This window comes from Cervus canadensis, chromosome 4 (assembly GCF_019320065.1).
Source record: "Cervus canadensis isolate Bull #8, Minnesota chromosome 4, ASM1932006v1, whole genome shotgun sequence".
NCBI lineage: Eukaryota > Metazoa > Chordata > Mammalia > Artiodactyla > Cervidae > Cervus > Cervus canadensis.
The window spans coordinates 67488147-67506883 of NC_057389.1; the positions used below are offsets into that span (position 1 = coordinate 67488147).

General features: G+C 37.5%; 1 protein-coding gene across 1 annotated transcript; it reads left to right on the forward strand.

The window, feature by feature from the left end:
- The first annotated feature begins 10219 nt into the window (after positions 1 to 10219).
- LOC122439999 (olfactory receptor 2M2-like) lies at positions 10220 to 11540 on the forward strand. The gene has a single exon (XM_043465693.1). It carries the CDS (start codon positions 10220 to 10222, stop codon positions 11165 to 11167), a length of 948 nt encoding a protein of 315 aa, XP_043321628.1. The 3' UTR covers positions 11168 to 11540.
- The last annotated feature ends 7197 nt before the right edge of the window (positions 11541 to 18737 follow it).

Here is an 18737-nt window from a genome sequence, read left to right on the forward strand (position 1 = left end):
CATATGATCATTTTATTCCTAGTTTTTTAAGGAATCCCCATACTGTTCTCCATAGTGACTGTATCAATTTATATTCCTACCGACAATGCAAGAGGGTACCCTTTTCTCCACACCCTCTTCCACACTTACTGTTTGTAAATTTTTTTGATGATGACCATTTTGACTCACGTGAGGTGATACTTCATTGTACTTTTGATTTGCATTTCTCTAATAATTAGTGATGTTTAGCATCTTTTCACAGGTTCATTTGTATGTCTTTTTTGGAGAAATGTCTGTTTAGGCCTTTTGCCCAATTTTTGATGGGGCTGTTTGTTTTCCCGATATTGAGCTGTATGAGCTGCTTATATATCCTGGAGAGTAGTCCTTTGTCAGTTATTTCATTTGTAATTATTTTCTATTTTGAGGGTTGTCTTTTAATTATGCTTATTGTTTCCTTTGCTGTGCAAAAGATTTTAAGTTAATTAGGGCCCATTTGTTTATTTTTATTTCCATTACTCTGGGAGGTGGGTCAAAGAGGATCTTGCAGTCATTTATGTCAAAGAGTGTGCTGCCTATGTGTTCCTCTAGGAGCTTTATAGTTTCTCACCTTACATTTAAGTCTTTAATTCATTTTGAATTTATTTTTGTGTTTGGTGTTAGGAATGGTTCTAGTTTCATTGTTTTACATGTAGCTATGCAGTTATCCCAGCTTGAAGAGGCTGTCTTTTCCCCATTGTATATTCTTGCCTCCTTTGTCATAGATAAGGGGTTCTTAGGGGTGTGGGTTTATCTCTGGGCTTTCCATCTGTTCCATTGGTCTATATTTCTGTTTTCATGCCAATACCATACTGTCTTTATATATGACTGTAACTTTGTAGTATAGTCTGAAGTCAGAAAGGATGATTCCTCCAGTTCCCTGTTTTTTCTCAAGATTTCTTTGGCTATTTAACATATTTCATGTTTACATGTAAACTGTGATTTTTTTTTTTCTTGTTCTCTGAAAAATATCCTGGGTAGGTTGCTAGGGATTGCGTTAAATCTGTAGATTGCTTTGGGCCATATAGTCTTTTTTACAATATTAATTCTTCCAATCCAAGAACATGGAATATCTTTGCATCTGTTTGCATCATCTTTGATTTCTTTCATCAGTGTCTTATAATTTTCTGCAGGTAGGTTTCTTCCTAGATATTTTATTCTTTTATTTGCAATGGTGAATGGGATTGTTTCCTTAACTTCACTTTCTGATTTTTCATTGTTAGCATATAGGAATGTAAGGCATTTCAGTGTATTAACTTTATATCTTGCAACTTTACAATATTCATTGATTAGTTTTAGTAATTTTCTGGTGGCATCTTTAGGGTCTTCTATATGTAGTATCATGTCATCTGCAACCTGTGATAGTTTTACTTCTTTTCTGATCTGGATTACTTTTCTTTTTCTTCTCTGACTGCCATAGCTAGGACTTCCAAAACTATGTTGAATAATAGTGGCAAGAGTGGACACCCTCATCTTATTCATGATCTTAGAAGAACTGCTTTCAGTTTTTTCAGCATTGAGGATAATGTTTGCTGTGGGTTTGTTATATATAGCATCTATTATGTTGAGGTATGTTCCTTCTATGCCTACTTTCTGGAGAGTTTTTATCATAAATGAGTGTTGAACTTTGTCAAAAGCTTTTTCTGCATCTATTAAGATGATCGTATGGTTTCTATCTTTCAGTTTGTTGACATGCTGTATCACATTGAATGATTAGCATATATTGAAGAATCCTGGCATCCCTGGGATAAATTCTACTTAATCACAGTGTATGATCATTTTAATGTGTTGTTGGATTCTCTTTGCTAGAATTTTGTTGAGGATATATGCATCTACATTCATCAGTGATATTGACCTCTAATTTTCTTTTTTGGTGGTATCTTTGTCTTGTTTTGGTATCAAAGTGATGGAGGCCTCATAGAAGGAGTTTGGGAGATTTCCTTCCTCTGCAATTTTCTGGAAGAGTTTGAGCAGGATAGGTTTTAGCTATTCTGTAAACTTTGGTAGATTTCACCTGGGAAGCCATCTTACCCTGAACTTTTGTTTGTTGAAAGATTTTTGATTGCAGTTTTGATTTTGGTGCTTATGAATGGTCTGATCACTTCTATTTCTTCCTGGTTCAGTATTAGGAGATTGTACTTTTCTAAGAACTTATCCATTTCTTCCAGTTTGTCCATTTTATTGGCATATAGTTGCTCATAGTAGTCTTTTATGATCCTTTGTATTTCTGAGTTGTCTGTTGTAACTTCTCCTTTTTTGTTTCTAATTTTATTGATTTGAGTTTTCTTTTTTATTTTTCTTAACAAGTCTGGCTAGTGGTCTGTCAATTTTATCTTGTCAAAGAGCCAGTTTTTAGTTTTACTGATCTTTGCTATTGTTTCCATCATTTCTTTTTCATTTATTTATGTTCTAATCTTTATGATTTCTTTCCCTCTGCTAACTGTGGCTGGTTTTTTTTTTTTTTTTTTTTTTTTTTTTTTCTTCTTTTTCTAGTTGGTTTAGGTGTAGTCAAGTTGTTTATTTGATGGTTTTTTTCATTTCTTGAGGTAGGCTTGTATTGCTATAAACCTCTTTCTTAGAACTGCTTGTGCTGAATCCCATAGAATTTGGGTCATCGTGTATTCATTGTCATTTGTTTCTAGGCATTTTTTATTTCCTTTTTGAAGTCTTCAGTGACCTTTTGGTTATTTAGAAGCATATTATTTAGTCTCCATGTGCTTGTGTTTTTTACATTTTCCCCCTGTAATTGATATCTAGTCTCATATTGTTGTGGTTGGAAAAGATGCCTGACACAATTTCAATTTTCTTAAACTTACCAAGGTTTGATTTGTGACCCAAGATATGACCTCTCCTGCAAAATGTTCCATGTGTACTTGAGAAAAAAGTGTATTCTGCTGTTCTGAAATGAAATGTCCTGAAGATATCAATTAGGTCCATCTGGTCTAATGTATGATTTAAGGTTTGTGTTTCCTTATTAATCTTCTGTACAGATGATCTGCTCACTGGTGTGAGTGGGGTGTTAAAATCCCTTACTATTACTGTGTTACCATTGATTTCCTCTTTATGGTTGTTAGCATTTGCCTTATGTATTGAGGTGCTCCTATGTTGGGTGCATAAATATTTATAATTGTTAAATCTTCTTGGAAGATTGATCCCTTGATCATTATGTAGTGTTCATTATTACCTCTTGTAACAGTTCTTACCTTAAAGTTTTTTTTGTCTGACATGAGCATTGCTACTCCCACTTTCTTTTGATTCCCATTTGCATGAAATATCTTTTGCCATTCCATGATTTTCAGTTTGTATGTTTCCTTAGGTCTGAAGTGGGTCTCTTGCAGGTAGCATATGCAAAGGTCTTGTTTCTGTATCCATTCAGCCTGTCTGTGTCTTTTGGTTTGGGCATTTAATCCATTTACATTTAAGGTCGTTTTCTATATATATGCCCTTATTGCTATTTTCTTAGTTGTTTAGGATTTGTTTTTGTTGGGCTTTTTTTTTCTCTTACGTTTCCTGCTAGAAAAGTTCCTTTAGTATTTGTTGTAAAGCTGATTTGGTGGAGCTGAATTGTCTTAGCTTTTATTTGTCTATAAAGCTTTTGATTTCACCATCAAATCTTAATGAGATCCTTACTGGATAGAGTAATCTCGCTGTTCAGTCACCAAGTCAGAATCAACTCCCTGAAACACTGTGGACTGCAGCATGCTGGGCTTCCCTGTCCTTCACTATCTCCTGGAGTTATTCAAACTCATGCTTATTGAGTTGGCTATGCTATCCGACCATCTTATCCTCTGTCATCCCTTTTTCCTTCCTGCCCTCTACCTTTCCAAGCATCAGAGTCTTTTTGCCATGAATCTATTTGCCATGAAGTGATAGGACAAAGTGCCATGATCTTAGTTTTTGAAGGTTGAGTTTTAAGCCAGCTTTTCCACTCTTTTCTTTCACCCTCATCAAGAGGGTCTGTAGTTCCTCTTTGCTTTCAGTCATTAGAGTGGTATCATCTGCATATCTGAGGTTGTTGATATTTCTCCCGGCAATCTCCATTCCAGCTTGTGATTCATTCAGGCTGCATTCTACATGATGTTAAATAAATAGGATGACAATACAGAACCTTGATGTACTCCTTTACCAATTTTGAACCAATCCATTGTTCCATGTCTGGTTCTAACTGTTGTTTTTTGCCCTGCATACAGGTTTCTCAGGAGACAGGTAAGGTGGTCTGGTGTTTCCATCTCTTTAAGAACTTTCCAGTTTGTTGTGATCCACACAATCAGAGGCTTTAGTATAGTCAGTGTAACAGAAAGTAGATTTTTTCTGGAATTCCTTTGCTTTCTTTACGTTTCAATGAGTGTTGTCTTCTCTGATTCCTCTGCCTTTTTAAATCTAGCTTGTACATCTGGAACTTCTCAGTTCATGTACCATGGATGCCTAGCTTGAAGGATTTTGGGCATTACCTTGCTCCCATGTGAAATGAGTGCAATTGTATGGTAATTTGAACATTCTTTGCCATTGTCCTTTTTTGGGATTGTTATGAAAACTGACCTTTTATAGTTCTGTGGCTGAAAGTAATCTTGGTTATAGAGTAATCTTGACTATATATTTATTATATATATTAATATATATATATGTATTTTCCCCCTTTCATACTTTAAATATATCCTGTCACTCCCTTCTTGTCTACAGAATTTCTGCTGAAAAATCAGCTGTTACCCTCATGGGGGTTCTTTGTATGTTATTTTTTGCTTTTCCCTTGTGGCTTTTAATAGTTTTTCTTTGTGTTTAATTTTGATTAGTTTGATTAATATGTGTCTTGGTGTATTTCTCTTTAAATTTATCCTGTACAGGACTCTCTGGACTTCCTGGACTTGGGTGGTTATTTCCTTTCCCACGTTAGGGAAGTTTTTGACTGTAATATCCTAAAATATTTTCTCATAACTTTTCTTTTTCTCTACCTCTTCTGGGATTCCTATAATTTGAATATAGGAATTTAATATTTAATTTAATTTAATATTTAATATTAATATTGTCCCAGCTGTCTCTTAGACTGTCTCTTTTCATTCTTTTTTCTTTATTCTGCTCCTCAGCAGTTATTCCATCATTCTATCTTCCAGTTCACTGGAATCATTCTTCTGCTTCAGTTATTCTGCTATCAATTCCTTCTAGAGTATTTTTAATTTCAGTGATTGTGTTGTTCATCACTGTTTGCTTTTTCTTTATTTCTTTTATGTCTTTGTTAAATGTGTTAAATATTTCCAGCATTTTCTCTATTCCATTTTCAACATGTTTAAACATCTTTACTATCATTACTCTAATTTCTTTTTCAGATAGGTTGCCTATTCCCTCTTCATTTATTTGGTCTTGTAGTTTTTCACCTTGATTCTTCATCTGTAATGTATTTTTTTTTATCATTTCTTTCTTTCTTTCTTTTCTTTTTTTTTTTTTTTTTTTGATGAGTGGGACTCCGCTCCTGTCTCATTAGTTGTTTGTCCTGAGGTTTCCAGCGGTGGAGTTTGCAGGATTGAAGGGGTCCACAGAGGATAGAACCCTAGAGGGAGGAGGAAACCAGAGAACAGAGGGTGACCCTGGAGGATGGAGGGAGACTCCTGGATAGCAGTGGGATCTGCCTGGAGGGAGGAAGAGGGCCTCAAAGGGAGAAGAGGGCCCTGGAGGGCAGAGGAGAAACTTGGAAGGCAGAGTGCCCAGTCCAGAGGCCAGATGGGTGTCCCTAGAAAGAGGATGAGGGCCCCAGGAAACAGGGGTCCCAGAGGGAGTTGGAAACTAGAAGACAAAGGGCAGCCGAGGGTAGAGGGGGGCCCTGGAGGATGGAGTTGGCTCCAAAGGGTGGAGAAGGTGGCCTGGGGACCTTAGGAGGCTCCCCAAGGCTGAGTGGGTGGGGGAAGACCAGTCAGTTCCCTGTTCGTGGAATCCCACAAGATCCTCCCCTAGCTGGCCCACCTTTTCCTCTCTCCACAGGAACCTCCCCACTCCTTCTCATGTCCATGGGACCCACACAGGTAGAGGAGCCCCTGAAAAGTAGAGAGTGCCCCAAAGAGGTGAGGGCTCAACTGGAGGGTAGAGAGGACCTGGGAGGACAGATGGGGCTTCAGAAGGCAGAGGCCCAGGGGGTCCCAGAAGGCTCCCTGGGGCCAAGTGAAATGGGAACCACAAGGGATTCCTCAATGGATCCTCTGATCCCTTCAGGGGTCTCTCTTGGCCAAGCAATCATGTTGCTCCTAGCACCCAAAGACACCCAAATGACTGCCCCTCCCCCAGCAGCCCCTCAGTCAACCTGGCTGAGTGATGGAGAGCCCCAGAGGCTTCCCTCAGTGCATCCTCCAATCCCCGGAGATTCCTCCCTCTTTTGGCTGTGCAGACGTGTTTCTACTGGTGCCCAGGGAACCAAAACCACTCCTGCACCCAAACTGTTTTTTGAGCCCAAATCTCTCCCCTTCCCCCAGCAACCCCTCAGCCAGTGGTCCCCCAACTTCAACCTCCCCCACTTTCCCCTACCCAGTACTAGGTTGCCCCCAGGGCTTCTCCTGCAGCCTGTCTGCCAGAGGTCCTCCACCAGCACCTGGTGAGTATCCTAGGCCTGAGGAGACACAGACTCTGTGTCTTCTCTCATTGCCATCTTGACTCTGCCCCCTGCCCATTTTTTGATTGGGTTGTTTGTTTGTATGCTGTTAAGCATCATGAGTGGTTTGTAAATTTTTAAGAGTAATTCCTTGTTAGTCACATCATTTGCATGTATTTTCTCCCAATCTGTGGGTTGTCTTTTCATTTTGTTTATTGTTTCCTTTACTGTGCAAAAACTTTTGAATTTAAGTAGTCCTCATTTGCTTATTTTTGTTTTTATTTCCATTATTCTGGAAGACAGATTGAAAAAGATATTGCTGTGATTTGTCAGAGAGTGTTCTGCTGATGTTTTCCTCTGGAAGTTTTATAGTGTTTGGCCTTGTATTTAGGCCTTTAATCCATTATGAGCTTATTTTTGTGTATAGTGTTAAAGAATGATCTGATTTCATTTTTTTACATGTAAAACTGTCCTGTTTTCCCAGCACCATTTGTTGAAGGGACTATGTTTCCAACATTGTGTAGTCTTTGTCATAGATTAACTGACCGTAGGTTCATGGGTTTATTTATGGGTTTTCTGTTATGTTCCATTGATCTATATTTCTATTTTTGTGCCAGCACCATACTGTTTTGATGACTGTAGCTTTGTAGTCTTGTTGGAAGTCAGTGAGCCTGATTCCTCCAGCTCTGTTTTTCTCTCTCAAGATTGCTTTGGCCACTCGGGGTCTTTTGTGTCTGCATACAAATTTTGAGATTTTTGTTGTTGTTCTATCTGTGTATTTTCAAAAATTTTATTTATTTATTTATTTGGTTGGATTAGGTCTTAGTTGCAGCATGCAGGATCTTTGATCTTTAGTTGCAGCATGTGAACACTTGGTTGTGACATGTGGGATCTAGTTCCCTGAAAAAAGATTGAACCTGAACCCCCTGCATTGGGAGCACAGAGTCTTAGCCACTGGGTCACCAGGAAATTCCCTGGTCTTGCAAGTGAATATTAAAAAAACAAAATGAAAACTTTATTTCTTTTAATATACTTAAATTTCACTTGTGGAAAACCATTAGGAAAGAAATTATTTGAAAACCAAGATGGCCAGTTTTCATGATGATGAATAGCTATGTTTGTCCTGAGGGACAATGCCTTTTGAATCTGCAAGAGAGAAATATCCCTTCTATATGTGGCTGCTACTGGAAAAAGTAAAATTTACTATGTTCAGGTCAATTCAATGAAGATTTAACAGAACATAATTCCTTGTTGATGAGTCAGAAAATCACCCAAATAAATGAGGCTCCATAAGAAGCCAAAATGTGGGACATATTTAAGCAACCCAGGATAATAAAATACCAGATAAACAAAGTAATTTATCCCTGCCAACCCTCCCACATAGAGTCTTGTTTTAAGCAAAATGCAAGGCAATAGAGAAAAACAAATCATTTAATGGGTATCTAGGGACTCACTTCCTCCGTGGTTTCCTATTTGTCTCAAGGATTCTCTGGAGTACTTACTTTTATCAAATGTATGTGTAATTGTCTATATGATCTCAGAAGTGTTGCTTGTACATGGAAAACAAAATGCTCCAGTCTCCTACAACAAGGCTTCTTCAGGAAGTAACCAGGAATATCACTTCTTTGGGGGAAGCATGTTGTGTTGAGGAAAATCCAGTGTGTGTAGGTACACAAGTGCAGGTAAAATGAAGAGACTGGCCTGGCTTCCAGTAATTCTACCTACAGTTTTGCCTCTCTTCAGTTTAGTATTTCCACTTAATAGAGTCCTTTGTAGCATCTTGAACAACCAGAGGGGAATATTTTGTTCAATTAACTGGGTGCAACTTTAAGGATATGGAACAAACATTAGGAACATTTTTATTAAATTAAATCACCTCTTGCATCTGGTTCTTTCTTCAGCTTTCAGCTCCTTGTCTCGCTGTTCCTAAGAGTTTTCCATAACTTCTGTCTAGAAATTTAGTAGTCAGCTGATAGGAAAATGCAATTATTGGGCCCCAGAAGTAAGTAAATCTAGTAAACATCGATGAAGCAACATTAAGAGTAAATTGTCAGTGTTACCTTCATTTTCAGCAGTAAAATGAAAATGAAATTTACACATAATCACTGTTGTCACCAGGAGGTACCACTTGGTGGTATTGGTTGGGAAAGTGGGAAATCTTAGAGCTGTTCATATCCCAATCAGAGCTTTCCCTTTGAAATTTGTCCCTTGTAGATTGAAGTTTTCTTACTGCCTACATACAACCTGAGTAACTAGTGATATGGACATAAAAGTTAAAGTTCATGCTTAGTTGCTTCTAGCCTGTTTCAAGCTACTTAGAAAAAAACAAATTCTCCATTTCTATTTCCATAAACTTGTAGGGAGGAACATCCTCCCTTTTGAATGTAGGCACAATCTTATTTCTCATTTAGAGTTTATGAAATCTGATTTCATTATTATTTCTGAATTTATCTTGATGTGGTTTATATAAGTTTTTATGAAAAAAATCTAAATGAGAACACAGCTTTGACTATACTGGTTGATTCCTTGGCTAATGTATATTGTTTTAGAAAATGACCCCCTAGATTCAAGTACAAGGCAACAGTTTCATTTTGCCATACTCTATTTCTCATTTATCTATGGTTTCTTCCAGAAATATATGTAACTAGATCCACAGGTAGAGGAGAACTAAGAAAAAATTTATGTATTTACCTGTTGCATGTCTAATCATGAATATAAGAAATTGCTACATATGACCTCAAGGCATTCTTTATGGTGAAAATAGTTTGTGATCATAGGAAACCCATAGATCTTTATCACTGAGTCTTAGTAGAACACATTAAACAGGATACTAAGAAATAATGAAATATCTGAATACCCAGCATTAAGATCATAAAATTGAGAATGGTAGAGGTAGGAGCTCTGAAAAATGTAATAGATCATATTAATTGTTTCTAATTCTCTCTTCATGTCTCAACAGTTTAGAGTTTGCTGTGGGTGGAGCTTACTTCCCCATCATATTGATGTTGGGTTTCTACTTGTGACTTACTTTAGTCAGTGGAATGTGGTAGAAAGTAATAGAGTCAGCTTTAAGTTCAGCCCTTAGGGGAAATCCCTGGTGGCTTAGAGGGTAAAGCATCTGCCTGCAACTCGGGAGACCTGGGTCGCCAGGTTTGATCCCTGGGTCAGGAAGATCCCCTGGAGAAGGAAATGGCAACCCACTCCAGTACTCTTGCCTGAAAAATCCCATGGACAGAGGAGCCTGGTAGGCTACAGTCCATAAGGGGTTGCAGAGAGTTGGACACGACTGAGTGACTTCCCTTCACTCACTTAGGGGAAATCAGGTAATTTTGCTTGTCCATTTTTGGCTCCTGCTATCTTCTTTGAGAAGAGCAAGCCCCAGAGTGAGAGACTTATGGTGGAGTATATCTGTACTTGGTGGGCCTCCTAAAGCAAAATGCCTCCACCTGACTCACAAATATGGGAGCAAGAAAATATATGTTTACTGTCATAAGCCACTGAAATCTGTGGAGTTACTTTTTACCTCACATTATTACAGCAATACCTGACCAATAAAAATATTTTCAAAAGCTTTTATTTTATTTTATTTTGTTCCCTTTCCTTCTTCTTATAGCTCAACAAGATCAGTCAACCATGGAAGAAGAAAATGAGACATTAACAACAGATTTTATTCTCTCAGGACTCTTCCCCAATATGAAATATGTCAGTATTCTTATTTACATTATCATCTTAATTTATCTTGCCGCAGTAACCGGAAACTTCTTCCTGCTCCTCCTGATATGGATGGACTTGAGTCTCCACACTCCAATGTACTTTCTGCTTAGCCAGCTTTCTCTCATAGACTTGGCCCTCATCAGCAGCACTGTTCCAAAGATGATGGTAAACTTTTTCTCTGGAAGGAAAGACATCACTCGGGTAGCCTGTGGAACCCAGGTATTTTTCTTTTTTACTCTTGGGGGTGCTGAATGTATCCTCTTGACTCTCATGGCCTATGACCGATATGTAGCTGTCTGTAACCCCTTGAGATATGCAGTCATTATAAACCATGGGGTCTGTCTGCAAATGGTCATAGTGTCTTGGACTGGGGGAATTTTAGCTTCCACAGCCCACACATTCTATACTATGAGCCTGCCTATCTGTGGCTCCAGAGAAATCCACCATTTCTTCTGTGAGATGCCAGCAATCATGAAGATCTCATGCAAAGACACTTCTATCTATGAAGTGGTGGTCTTTGTGATGGGCATTTGTTTCATCATCATCCCTTTTGGATTTATTATGGCTTCCTACATGCTCATCTTCCACACAGTCCTTCATATGAAATCCCCCCAAGGCAGGAGCAAAGCCTTGGCCATCTGCTTCTCCCATCTTACAGTGGTAAGCTTTTATCTAGGACCATGTGTTTATATGTACATGACACCTGGTTCTTCTCATACCCCTAATCAGGAGCAGGCTGTGTCTGTATTTTGCACTGTGCTCACACCCATGCTCAACCCATTCATCTATAGCTTGAGAAACAAAGATGTTTTGAGGGCTTTTCAGAAGGTCCTGAGGAAGCATCCAGTCTTTAAATGGACCACATAAATATCAAGGTGGAAAACAGTTATCTAGAGGGTCAAGAACAAAGACTTCAAGAGCATCTCAGTGGCATTTTCAAGCATGAGGAACTTTGCTGTAGCCCCATACACAAACCATACTGTTGAATTCAATTGACAATATTAATTCAATAATAGATAGTACATAAGGGGCTTTTTCTCAGTTTTTAATAACTTGTTATCAAAATAGATCAATCCGGTTGCTATTAATCAAATCAGTTCATAAGCACAGACAAATTTCCAATCTTCTCTTCTTAAACATGAAATATTTAGACATTTTTAAGTGTCCTTGAGGCTCAGCTTTATCTGGTATTATTGGTAATTCAAGTCTTGTTAATTTCCATTGTTAGAAGTACAAAGTTCCTGTGAAAGACATATGTGACTGATAACGTAAAAAAAGAATTGATTTTATCATGGACAATAAAAAGATAATTTTTTTTCCTCTTAAATACCTGACTCTTTGTGACCCTATAGACTGTAGCTTCTGTCCATGGAACTCTTGAGGCAAGAATACTGGAGTGGCTAGATATTCCCTTCTCCAGGGGATCTTCCTGACCCAGGGATTGAACCTGGGTCTCCCACATTACAAGCAGATTCTTCACCATCTGAGCCACCAAGGAAGCCCTAAATACCCTAGAAAACTCAATATGTTTTCTCTATTCTCTCTGCCTATCTTGGATAGAAGCTTTTCTTGGACAAGCTTTGGATTCTTCATTCAGTGAGTGTGTTTGTAACTCAAGATAAAAAGTAGAAATAAGAGTCTCAGAAGGCTACACCTACCCATCAGCTATTTAGGGGAGGTACCCTCTGCCTATGTCAAATATTTCCCAGACTCTGGAATCAGTCCATATTCATACCTGTTTTTTTTCCTTATGGGATAATTTTAAGCTCTTATAAGGCACTATCATTTATCCATAAAAAATGTGTAAATAAGTCAACTTTGATGAACAGACTTAAAAAATAATTGGAGTATTTTTGAAGAAACTTAGGCAACTATAAGGTTCATCAAAAAATGAAACACGTTGGAAAAAAAAGAAACATATTGAACTAAGAATGAGGCTGAAGTAACCAATAAAGGTTAGCAACATTTCAGAGTTGATTATATACATATTAGGAAGATGTTGCATTGAACTCCCAAGAGGATATCCATGACTGCATGTGGAAACACATGCAAACCCAGATTGCTAACTAAAATAAGAGAGGATGATGCCTCTATTGCTTAGAACATAGACTACAAGCAGGAAAGCTGTCCAGCTGCTACTGAGAACATGGGCTGTAAAGAGCATGCAGGCAAAACTCTCTCTAACATTGTGCCATTTGAAGCAATCCCACATTTCACATGACAAAAGAGTATAAAGTCTGGTTAGAATTGTGAGTCCCAGTAATAAGGCCCAAGATAAGACTTTCTAGATGCAGAAAAGATTTTATTTAGTTTTCTATGTCTATGAAATTGGTCCTTGATATCAGGCCATTTGAATCATAATAAAATTTTGTGATTGAAATACGTTACAAAATCTAAGCTTGTTTTCTACCTTCATGAGTCTGTTTCTGTTCTGTATATAGATTCATTTGTATTATTTTTTAGATTCCACACATAAGTGATATCATATAGTATTTGTCTTTCTCTGTCTGATATACTTCACTAAGTATAATATTCTCTAGGTCCATCCATGTTTCTGCAATTGGCAATATTTTTTTTTTTTTTATACCTCAGCAATATTTCATTGCATATGTACAACACAACTTCTTAAGCCAATCATCTATTGATGGGCACTTTGGCTATTTCCATGTCTTGGCATTTGTAAATAGTGCTGCTATGAATATTGGAGTGCTTGTGTCTTTTCAAATTAGAATTTTCATTTTTACCAGATATATACTCAGGATCACACGATAGCTCTATTTTTAGTTGTGAATGAAAAATCCAGACTGCTTTACATAGTAGATGCAAGAATTTATAGTCCCACCAATTCAAGCTGGATTTAGAAAGGGCAGAGGAACCAGAGATCAAATTGCCAGCATCCATCAGATCATAGAAAAAACAAGACAGTTCCAGAAAAACATCTACTTCGGCTTTATTGACTACGCCAAAGCCTTTGACTGTGTGCATCACAACAAACTGTGGAAAATTCTTCAAGAGATGGAATACCAGACCACCTTACTGCCTCCTGAAAAATGCAGGTCAAGAAGCAACAGTTAGAACCAGACATGAAACAATGGACTGGTTCCAAATTGGGAAAGGAGTAAGTCAAGGCTGTATATCGTCACTCTGTTTATTTAACTTCTATAAAGAGTACATCATGCAAAATGCTGGGCTGGATGAAGCACAGTTGGAATCACGATTGCCAGGAGAAATATCCATAACCTCAGATATGCAGATGACACCACCCTTATGGCAGAAACCAAAGAGGAAATGAAGAGCCTCTTAATGAAAGTGAAAGAGGAGAGTGAAAAAGCTGGCTTAAAACTCAACATTCAGAAACAAAGATCATGGCATCTGGTCACATCACTTCATGGCAAATAGATGGAGAAACAATGGAAACAGTGACAGACTTTATTTACTTGGGCTCCAAAATCACTACAGATAGTGGCTGCAGCCATGAAATTAAAAGACACTTGCTCCTTGGAAGAAAAGCTATGACAAACCTAGACAGCATATTATAAAGCAGAGACATTACTTTGCCAACAAAGGTCCATCTAGAGTCAAAGCTATGGTTTTTGCAGTAATCATGTATGGATGTGAGAGCTGGACCATAAACAAAGCTGAGCACTGAAGAATTGATGCTTTTGAATTGTGGTGCTGGAGAAGACTCTTGAGAGTCCCTTGGACTGCAAGGAGATCAAACCAGTAGATCCTAAAGGAAATCAGTTCTGACTATTCATTGGAAGGACTGCTGTTGAAGCTGAAACTCCAGTACTTTGGCCACCTGATGCAAAGAAATGACTCATTGGAAAACACCCTGATGCTGGGAAAGATTGAAGGCAGGAGAAGGGGATAACAGAGGATGAGATGGTTGGATGGCATCACCCACTCAATAGACATGTGTTTGAGCAAGTTCCAGGAATTGGTGATGGACAGGGAAGCTTGGCATGTTGCAGTCCATGGGGTCACAACGAGTCAGACATGACTGAGTGACTGAACTGAACGGAACTATCATCTCTCTACAGCTTCTTCTTTGTCTTTGGATGTGGAGTATCTTTTTTTGGTGGGTTCCAACATTCTTCTGTTGATGGCTATTCAACTTCTAGTTGCAGTTTTGGTGTTCTTGCAGGATGAGATGAACACACATCCTTCTACTCCACCATCTTGAGCCAAAAGCCTGAAGTATCGTATGTCTTTAGACTAAAGAGCGTTTTTTAGTATTTCTTTTAGATAGGTCTTCTAGTTTTAAATTATCTCAATGTTTACTGATCTGGAATGTCTTCTTTGTATATTTTGAAATTTTTATACATTTTTAAAGGTTATACTCCATTTACAGTTATTACAAAATATAACTGTGTTCTTTGTGTCATACAATACATACTTGTAGCCTATCTTGTACCATTATTTGTACCACTCACTCTCACATCCTTTTATTGTCCCTCCCCACTCACCGCTGAAAACCACTAATATGTTCTCTGCTCCATTTTTTTGTTTTGTTTTTATATTCATTAGTTTCTAGTAGGAGAAGGAAATGGCAACCCACTCCAGTGTTCTTGCCTGGAGAATCCCAGGGATGGGGGAGCCTGCTGGGCTGCTGTCTGTGGGGTCACACAGAGTCGGACAGACTGAAGCGACTTAGCAGCAGCAGCAGCAGCAGCAGCAGTTTCTAGTATACTTTCGGTTTTACACATAAGTGATATCATATAGTATTTGTGTTTATCTAACATTCCACTCAACATAAGGCACTCCAAGTCCACCCATGTTTCTGCAAATGGCAAAATTTTATTCTTTTATGGCTGAGTAGTATTCATTGTATATATCTATATGTACCACTATTTTATCTATTCATCTGTTGATGGACACAAGTTGCTTCTTTATCTTGGCAACTGTAAATAGTGCTGTTATGAACATTGGAGTGCATGTATCTTCTTGAATTAGTATTTTTTTGTTTTATATATATATATATATATATATATATATATATATATATATATGTATATACACTCATGAATGGAATTGCAGGGTCATTGGGAATTTTATTTTTAATTTTTTGAAAAAACTCTGTACTGTTTCTCACAGTGGCTGAACAAAAATTATGTTCCCAGCAACAGCATAGGAGGGTTTCATTTCCTCCACATCCTTACCAATATTTATTACTTGTGTTCTTTTTTTATGATAACCATTCTAATTGGTTTGAGGTGATATCTTGTAGTTTTGATTTGCATTCTCTTGATGATTAGCAATGTTAAGCTACTTATCACTGACAAAACAGAAAGGCAGCCTACTGTATAGAAGACAATGGTTGCAAATGATATGTTTGATAAGAGATTAATATCCAACATATATAAACAGATCATACAAGTCAACATCAAAAAATAAAACAACTCTAAAATAGGCAGAACTGAATAGACATTTTTCAAAGTGGAAATGCAAGTCATCAATAGTCAAATGATACCTTTATTGTATTTTTTACATATACAGTTGTGCTGGGTACAATATTCTTGCTTCACAGTTTTTTTTTTCATTGAGCACATGGCAGAAATGTTTTGACATAAAATTTAAAATACTTCTTTGTGGTACTTATATACAATGGAATATTACTCAGCCTTAAAAAGGAATGCATTTGAGTCAGTTCTAGTGAGGTGGATGAACCCAGAGCCTTTTATTCAGAGTGAAGTAAGTCAAAATAGAAAAACAAATACTGTAGATTATTTTGTATACATGGAATCTAGAAAGATGGTACTGATGAACCTATTTGCAGGGCAGCAGTAGAGATGCAGACATTGGGAACAGATTTGTGGATCCAGTGGCGGAAGGAGAGTGTGGAACAAATTGAGAGAGTAGAATTGAAACATGTACATTACCATATATAAAATAGATAACCAGTGGCAATTTGCTGTATGAAGCAGGGAGCTCAACTTGGTGATCTGTGACAATCAAGAGGGATGGGATGGGGTGGGATGTGGGAGGGAGGTTCAAGAGTAAGGGGACATATGTATACCTATGGCTGATTCATGTTGATAAATGGCAGAAGCCAACACAACAATGTAAAGCAATTTTCTCTAATTAAAAATAAATTCAAAAAATTTAAGATACTTCCAAGAAAGAAAAGAGACTAAAGAAAGTCATGTGGAATGCACAATGATATTATTACAATGGTGGCTAATGATAGATTGAAAACAGCAGGGAGAAGTGTGTTCCAGACTGCTTCAGTTTGTGAGATATATGTTCCTGAGTCCAAATAAATGGTTTGAAGAAGGTCAAAATGAAACGTGAGAGGTACATCATATTAAGCCCAAACAGGCTGAGAGGTTATGACCTGTGCTAATATTCCTAGTGCTAGAGGATTACATTTACCACTTTAAAATCAAATGGTGCTTAACAAAGAGGAACACAAATGTTGCAGTCATAATTAAAATTAAGTTTAGGGTTAGTTGGGCTTCCCTTGTGACTCAGCTGGTAAAGAATTCACCTACAATGCTGGAAACCTGGGTTTGAACCCTAGGTTGGGAAGATCCCCTTGAGAAGGGAAAGGATACCAACTCCAGTATTCTGGCCTGGAGAATTCCATCGACTATATAGTCCATGGGATCACAAAGAGTCAGACATAACTGAATGACTTTCACTTTTACTTAGGGTTAGTTATAAAAACAATGTGGTTGGTAGATGTCAAATTAACAAAGAAAAATTGACATTTACTGAAGAATGGGTGCCCTAAAGTTGGCAGTTGAAATCACTGCCAAACTCTCCTGTGAAAAGAAACAGAATACTGAAGAATGATAGTGACAAAATATGCTGCCACAGTAGTCTAATATTTCAAGTAAAATATCTCTGGAAGGACAGTGCATACCCCAAATTTCAGTACTGCTTGAAATGGAATTGACTTTCCTGTTGTCAATAAATACATTGATAAAATATAAAAAGCATCTTGCATTCTGCTTTTTGTGTTTGGTGCCCTGGCTCAGAGCTGTGGCTGAAGAGTCACTTTCCTAAATCATTCAAAGCTGCTTATAGTCTAGGGGTGACCCTGAAAACTAGATAATACTGGGGACTGTGTGTGCAGGACACCAGGAGTTCCTGGAACTAGCAAGGATACATGGAAAATCTGATATTGAACTTTACTCATTCTGAATTGAGGGTTATTGTTTGACTTTTGTTTTTTGTCGTCAGGCCAAAAGACCTAGGAAAATGAGCTCTCACATGGAACAATTTGGGACCAGCTCTTCCTACTCTGTTTTTTTCAGGAATGAGATAAGCCCCCTTTGGGGGATCCCTATGCTAATAATCCCAAGACCAGAGATGTCAACTTTCTACATATGTCATGAAAATTATAGCCTTGGAAGGAGATGGGCTGATGGCATCCTTTCCTTATAATTTTATCTAGAGAGCCTCATATCACATACATGCACTCACTTCATTGACTCAGCCTGGTGAGTTTCTGTTTTGCAACTTCATTAATGTGAGTGCTTAAGACTCAGCTGTCTTGTGGGATGAGGCAAAATTTTCTCAGTGAAGTGATAGGAGGATTATCTTCTCATAATTTCAGACTTACATGTTAGAAGATCAGAACAAAACACAGTAGATATTTACAGATGAAAACATCAATTTTGTGAATTCTACTGAGCAATGTATTGTGATTATGAATATTCATATCAGGACCAGCTTCCAGCTGTATCCTGCATTAAGTTTAATTACTGAAGGAGAGTGGATATATTGCATTCTTCGCTTATTTTACTTTTCCCTGAGAATTTGCATATTTCACAAAGGTCCATGAAAGTGACCAATATGGGGAGGGGATCTTCCTTTAGTAAAATTGTATGAGATTTTTCTCATGTTTCCCACTATTGCCACTGAAGCAGTGTTATGTAGGTAGTATGATAATGTGGATGGCAAAAATAAAATAATTAAATACTAACTGATTAATATAATAATAAAGCAAACTTTAAGATGCTACTTTGTGATGTAGTATAAATTTTATCTAAACTGGGAAGAGTACTAAATTCTTTGCAGAAATGGTGCCATTCATGAAATGAAACAAACCTAAAATTAGATATTACTCTAAGGATGAAGAACTAGATTTGCCAAACTTTATTCTCTCAGAACAACTTACTTGTTATCTCCCCGGATAGCAGTTGGATTCTAAACATGACCTACTCTTTTCATTTTTTTTTCTCTTTTCCTTTGAATCTAACCACTCGAAGTTTAGATAACTTTCTTGTTCTTGGTTTATCTAGTCTTATTTTCCCATCAGTATTTTTAATATATGCATACTTTGAGTCTTAGAATATTGAGAATAGACTAAAATATAGCCAATTTAATGAGGATGAATTTGATCCATATTCTCTGTCTCCTGAGTCAGCTCAGAGGCTTTACTTATAGACTCTGAAGTACCTGTTTTTATCTCTTCTAGTGAGTCCCT